At 39.8% G+C, this 7,500-nt stretch overlaps 1 protein-coding gene across 2 annotated transcripts in view; it reads left to right on the top strand.

Moving 5' to 3' along the window:
* The window catches only part of gucy1a2 (guanylate cyclase 1, soluble, alpha 2), a 39,551-nt gene extending 34,824 nt beyond the window's left edge, over positions 1-4,727 (top strand). For both annotated transcript variants that reach the window (XM_060074510.1, XM_060074509.1), the window contains exon 9: positions 1-4,727. This exon is cut by the window's left edge and continues 145 nt beyond it. In XM_060074510.1, coding sequence (XP_059930493.1) covers positions 1-75 — 75 coding nt within the window. In that variant the 3' untranslated portion in view covers positions 76-4,727.
* The last annotated feature ends 2,773 nt before the right edge of the window (positions 4,728-7,500 follow it).

Below are 7,500 nucleotides of genomic sequence, written 5' to 3'. Positions count from 1 at the left end.
TCCGCCCCTCCGGCCTCTATGAGGAAAGTCTCCTATAGCATCGGGACCATGTTTCTAAGGGAAACAAGCTTATAGGTCTCAGATGGAGAACCAGATAAATTGATATTCATGTTATGATTTACTGGCTCAGATGCACAGGAGGCCGTAAACATGTGGGAAGCCATACACACACGGATCTATGGATATGCACACGCTTTGTGTATCACGTTGGATTTCAAATGGCTGAAAACATATTGCTGGTACAAGGAAAATGCAAAATTCCCTACCGGCCAGGAACTGTGAGTTACATTCTCATACTGAAATCAGATGGGAATTATTCACTAAGGATGTTACTAAGGGACAGCTTGCCAAATTCACAAGGACAAGACCGAGCCAGGACCAGTCATAGAACCAAAACTAGGACCAGTCCCAGATCCAGCCCTAGAGCCATCCCATAGAACCTATACACATCCTAGAACTATCCCTAGATCCAGCCACTCCAATAGCCCATTAAACAAGCCCTATTTTACAGCCCTAGAACCAGTCCTAGAACCACAAACAACCCTAGAACCAGTCCAGGAACCAGCCCAAGAAGAAACTCTAAAACCAGCCCAAGAACAAACCATTGAACCAGCCCTGAGACCAGAACCAGCCCAATAACCAACCATAGAACCAGCCCCGCAATCCCTAGAATCTGCCCTAGTACTAGTCCCTATGACCAGCCCTAGAACCAACCCGAGAACCAGTCCTACGGTCTATCTATCGCACAGGGGAGGTCCCCATTGAAGAAGGGTTTCCCTCTCTGTTCAATCTTCAAATCAGGCTATGCCTTGAAAAATGAAGTCTGCTCACTCAGTGCGACCGTCATTGAACCATGGGCTGCATGGGACTAGAGACAGAGACACAAACACAAGACACAAGAAAGATAAAAGGTTAAATTGTAATAGTTGAAAAAAATAATACTAAAAGGACAAATGCCAAAAATACTTAATCTAAGCTGATTTTGGAGCCTTTTCTGCTTGTAAGCTGCAGCCAATTACCGACATGGACACCATTAGAGCCATTTTATTGCAGGTACTCTGTTTAGGACGACAACCTACTCCCAGCTCAGTGCCTTCTACTGCTCAGACCAGGACATAGTACACAGTGAATACATTTTGAATATCTGAAGACATACAAAAAGATGAGGAGTGCTTAATCAATCTTATTTTTGTAAGCAATACCACACCTGGTTTTATGTTAATATGTGATTAAAGAAAAATACACAGTACTATATGCATTAGGTTGATAAGGTCATATTCATTCAGATAGAAAAAAAGATTCATTGCAGTGTTTTCAACGTAAAGGCTGTGACAAAGCCAAGTAGAAAAAAAAGTGTTCAAATATGGATTTTTTTGTTCAAAACGTTTAATGATACACATTGTCAAGCCAAGTTGCTTTGTATAGATCATATTTGTATTTTCACGATTACAGTCTCAAAAGACACCATTAGGGACTCCCCCTTAACCCTACCCTTTGCCGCCCTACGTGAAAGGAAAACCTACCGCAAACCCCCGAAGAGAACAGGAAGATCCTTACGAAGTAACTCATAGTGAAGACCTCTCCTTCCATGGATGGCTAGGAGGGCAGAAGGTGCTGGGTTGGGCAGACATGAGATGATAATAAAATTACAATGTGTTGAAGGAGAATATCAAATATGACAATTTACTTGAATACATACTAAAACAGCACCTATAAAACCCCTGGTATTTGATGTTCATGATCTTTATCGTTACCATTACAGATGTAGATGTATAAGTTAGAACCTATGACATACTTATTTTACCAAAAGGATTTTAGATCAGATTCTTCAATTCTGCTACTCCACTCTTCTAGATTATAAATATTTGTTTTTTTTTAAGATGTCAAAAATGTTAAATTTGTGTGTTCTAAAGGTCAGCATCACATCTTTCATATCAGCAACAAAAATCCCCCCAATAGTACAAGGGAAAATATGATGATAAGCTACTCTACTGTTGGTCTACAGAGCAGTAGTCACAATGGAGAATACTGATTCCTGTCATACTGGACGGAAGCCAGGGGTATAGATTGGATTATTACTATTAGATATAAATATATGCATACCCAGAGATAATAATCAAGCCTTCATGGTTTGATTATTACATTATGTGGTCTCATTTCACCAACTGGTCAGCTCCTCAAGTGAAAGTAATGAAAGGACATTTGTAAAAATAAATAGAAGGTCAATTCACTTATAAGGTGGATGCAAATGTTGTTCTAACAACATGAACATTCATGTATATTAATTTACAAGCAAATTACCCTGAAAATAACTTCTGTATAAATGGTGCTACCTTAATGTGTGTGTGTGTGTGTGCCAATCTTAAATACAAACATTGAAATTGAATTTCAAGACGTGAAGTAAATAGACACTGCCGGAATGTGATTTCTTCTTGCCAACATCCCCAATGACAGAGAGATCTTAGAGATGCCTCCTTTCGACTTTGCACTGCAGAATCCATCCTTAATACTAATTGACCCTCAAATGTTTCCCAAAAGAAAATCTGTGAGAAGAGTAAGGAAGAACTGCCTCCAATCCCATTGTTTGGCAATAAGAACAGCTTGTAATTATGCTGTGTTGTTCTTAAAGCTGGGATAGGCAAATTTAAAGAGAAAGCTAGATTTTAAAAAATGTAACAGAAAAAATCCCCCCCTCCCTTCAGGCCCCCATCCAAAGCCAGAACATTTGGCTAGCTTGCAAGCTTTAGCAGAAGTTTTGCCTAGCCTTGTACGCAATTTGCAATGAGCAACGCAGGTAGGTAGGTAGGTAGGTAGACAGGCAGGTAGGACATCCAATATTTGAATCTGTGCCAAAGGAAATGATTGATACTGATTTTTTTATTTTGGTCAGAGCATTTGATTTAATGATTGCTTTCGGAATGTGTAGAGAATTTCAACAAATATGACAAAAAAATGCTTCTAAAATAAATTGCCTACGCTTGCTTAAAGGTAGTTTAACAATGTGCCACATTTCTCTGATTAATTCTCTGATACATTATAGAAGAAAATGTAGCCCATATGGTACATTGTTTGAGGAGTGTGGGTGTAATATGGGTGTAATCTTGTATTTTGTAATGAATATATTTGTTTATTTTCGGACATTCAAGATAGAGTTGCACAAACTGATGTAACAGTTTTTACGCAACAGGATTTTAATTGGCATCAACAATTGACTTAATGAGTACGATTTTGGGATTTTTGGGATTTTTGCATCCAAATATGTTTAGTTTACTGGCAACTACTGTGTATTTACGAAAGACATAAGGTGATCTTGAATGTAATATACGTTTTTTTCTTCACCTGCTCAGACTAATTGATACAGATACAGGAATGTATAATCTATCCTATCTTTATAGTCAAGATAACAGAAATGACGCCTAACGGCACAGTGCTGAATAATCATACAAATTGTCCATATTGAGACTTACTTATTTATTTGTAACAACTATAACGGAAATTGGTTAAGACTGATAACGAAAGTATGTAATTTACTTACAAAGCATCAACATTTGTGTTTTGATAAATTATGATACAATTCATTGTCAACCAAAGAACAACAGACAGTAGCAATGTTCACATTATGGAGATAATCTTTTAGCCCACGGGAGATGTAGCATTTGAATATATTCTTTCCAATAATTATAATAATGATAATAGTAATTATAACATAAAATAAATTCAATGGTCCTAAAATACCTAATTTGAAGGATTTCTCAAAAGGTTTTATGTTCCCATGTTTGAAATGACTTTCATTTGTATGTGTTTTCATGAATTGACCTTCATAATTCAGTCTCTCCTACACCATAACTCATGTGCCATAGTAGCAGAGATGGTTTTCCACCTCATCCAGTTCCTATAGACCCACCATTGTATGAAAGCTCCTGTGTTGCTAGTGGCCATTAGCCACTGTTCCATGGTGACAGTACGTATCACCTGGTCAGAGTTGGGAATCTGAAAGCAATATGATCTGAGCTGGACAAAAATTTTTTATTTGCCTAGCTTGGATGCTATCTTCGGTGCCGCAGCATATTGAATTAGACTCTTGGATATTCGGTTTATTAATGTCACAGGCCTTTCATTTAGTCTGAACACGGGGTCACATGAAGGCCTTGATGGAACATGGAGTATTGATTGAATCCCTATTTGGTCAGAATGAGTTTCGTTTTTTTAAATAAAAAAAAGGTCAATAATAGAGCTAGCCAAGTTAGATTGCCCATGATAACTAATTGCAGTAGCTGGTTAACTATCTGTACTATTTGCTAAATTCACAATAATATTGACCATGTGTGTGTGTGTGTGTGTGTGCCTGTGCGTGTGTTTGTGTGTAGTTTCCACACACGTGTGGAACCTACACCCACATACGTACATACACACTGACACTGTGAATAACATTCAATTAGTTTATGCATTTTTTTTTTTAAAAAGAACGAACAGGGCTATTGGTGTTCAGCTTATATTATGTAAGCTATCCTTCACATAATATAAGGTACATATAAGATACACAATAGTGTGGTAATTTGGCAGCCACAGTTCTGTTTCTGTGAGAGCACTTGGAAGAGGGGGACAATTGTTTTTTTGACTGATATCAAGGGCACATTTTCTGTCTAACATGATGTAAATTCTACTAAAATGAAACATTACCCAATATGTTTAATAAAAAAACAAGACCATTGTGGTTATCCCTTTCAGCGTTTGTGCCTTTGTGTGTGTCAGTGAACGTGAGTGTGTTTGTGTGTATTTATCACACATCCCATGTACATTGAGACGTGTGTTCGTATGTGTGTGTGTTTGTGTGTTTGTGTGTGTATTCGGTTATGTGTGCTATTTTGATGCTTCAACTCTACCTTCCCTATTACATCCCCACTCAGAGTCTTTCTCATCCCTCCAGGACCAGCATCCCTTCTCAAACCTGCCTCCATTAATCCTTCATCCCTCTACCTGCCTTGTCTGCCCTTGGCCTCTCCCTCTCCACCGCCCTATATGCAAGTGAGCCTCACCATTACACTAATTGGCAGTAGGATTTAATTGTCTCAATTTGGCAGGCACCGGGCAGTATGAAGTATTACATTGAACAAGATCATAGTCACACACAAACACACACACACTCACACACATTTGTGCGAAGGGAGAAAGGAACAAAGGTCATGTAATTCACACAAAGTGGCTGTCCTATTAGCCAAATGAAGCGAGGTTGGATCACGATTCTGCTGACGGTATTAGCCGTGTTGGAGTGAGTTACGATGGTGGTCCGCACTGAGTTTATGTCTTTGTGCATGTTTGAGTGTGTTTGAGTGCTGCATACTGTTTGACGCCATCAGAATTACGAGGCCGTTAGTCATGGCAGCGTCTCATCCAAATAGGGTGTTTGAGCACATGGGTGTTTAAATCAGGAGGGATGAACACAGTTAATACCTTTAGATCCATATCCCGTGATTTCTCATCTCCATACAGACATTTATCTACCAGATGAACAAAAAATGAAAAGTAAGGAATATTGCTAAGAAAAGTAGAGGAAAACACTGATGGGAGTAGATAGAAATCCAAACAGAAACAGGATTAAAGAACCACATGAAAAAGTCTAAACAAAACATGCCATTTAGCATTATGTTTTGAAATAGCAAGTGGGAGGAAGGACGTTTATATAAACATAAAGAAAAAATTCCTTGAATTATAGAGTTGAAGCTGAGGGATCCCTTGGAAGGAATGAGTATTGGAGCCAGGAAGGGACAAGAACCCCACAATCACTTGATTCATGCTGCCGTCCTGAGAGTGAAGGGTGCAGGCCCGGCAGGAAGGTGACATGGCCTGTAGGGAATAACTCGGACAAAGATGAACACCAGAATAAAGGATCAGACCGAATCAAATATAACAACTAAAACAGTGACACGTTTAAATATAATATTAATTTCATTCAGTATTTAGAAGGCACTACATGTGTACATGTATCCTGTGTGTGTATGTGTGTGTGTGTGTGTGTGTGTGTGTGTGTGTGTGTGTGTGTGTGTGTGTGTGTGTGTGTGTGTGTGTGTGTGTGTGTGTGTGTGTGTGTGTGTGTGTGTGTGTGTGTGTGTGTGTGTGTGTGTGTCAGGGATATATGCTGCAGACCCTTAAGGGTTGTGGTTGTCAATACTAATACAACACTGAATTCTGTCCTCTCCAATCACCTGTCAGACCTTAACTTCATATCATTATATGTCTTAGCACACTATCACAGGTTAAGCCAGCCATCCCCAACACACATCCAGGGAGATCTCTGACATGGCAGCATGGACCACCTGCTCTGCATGTCATATTGCTCAAACCCCACAATAATACTCCACATTAACCTGTCTTCTGGTTGCCGGAGGAGCGCAGAAAAGGCCCCCTAGGAGGAGTGTGGCAAGGGAAGACTACCACAGTAGGCTCTCGAGGCATTCAGGACCTCTATGGGTCCATCCGTCAGAGTCTTTCTTTATAAACAAGCTCTATTGCTCTGCTTAATTTTTGCACTCTGGCACCTTATTCAAGTATATGTCTTCATAATTTTAGTAGCTCTGCTTGAAGGACATCCAGAGGACCAAAAATATACATTTTATAACAATATCATTTTCGGGGCTTTACTGCATGATCCGAATGATGGATGAGTAGATCCAGGGCTATTTTTTATTATTATTTGTATCCCAAATAATGATAAGAAACATGTATTTGATGAGATCCAGGGCTATTCATAAAAACATTCAGTGTTTTAGCCTCGGTAGCCCAGTTGTCAACTAAAGATGGCTCCGTCATTCCTACAAGACCAAGACTTGCACAGTCCCTGTTCATATTGAATCATACATATCAGGTCAAGTATATGCGTTTACGCTAGTTGGTTTTCCCATTACTTTCTTTCCGGTTTTCCAATCACCGGCTAAACAACAACCAAAAGCAATCCGTGTTCACTCTCGTCTGGTCTACTCGCCTGCTCTCGTCAGCGTGTAGAGAAGACATGAGCCGGATGGGGATAAGAGCTGATCCACACAAATTAAAGAGATTACAGCTTCAACCATGCAAGGTCGTGTGAGTGGGATGCTCTTTGTGTGTGTGTGTGTGTGTGTGTGTGTGTGTGTGTGTGTGTGTGTGTGTGTGTGTGTGTGTGTGTGTGTGTGTGTGTGTGTGTGTGTGTGTGTGTATGTGTGTGTGTGTGTGTGTGTGTGTGTGTGTGTGTGTGTGTGTGTGTGTGTGTGTGTGTGTGTGTATGTTTGTGTGTGTGTGTGTGTGTGTGTGTGTGTGTGTGTGTGTGTGTTTGAGTATGTATGAGAGATTTTCCTCAGCATCTACCATTTGCATACAGATGCTACTTGCTACTGTGCCAAATGTATGTGTGTGTGTGTGTGTGTGTGTGTGTGTGTGTGTGTGTGTGTGTGTGTGTGTGTGTGTGTGTGTGTGTGTGTGTGTGTGTGTGTGTGTGTGTGTGTGTGTGTGTGTGTGCCTGTGTGAGTT

The sequence above is a fragment of the Gadus macrocephalus genome, chromosome 16 (assembly GCF_031168955.1).
Source record: "Gadus macrocephalus chromosome 16, ASM3116895v1".
NCBI classification, from domain to species: Eukaryota; Metazoa; Chordata; class Actinopteri; order Gadiformes; family Gadidae; genus Gadus; species Gadus macrocephalus.
Note: the sequence above shows the minus strand (reverse complement) of the source record. Positions and strands in the feature narration are given on the sequence as shown.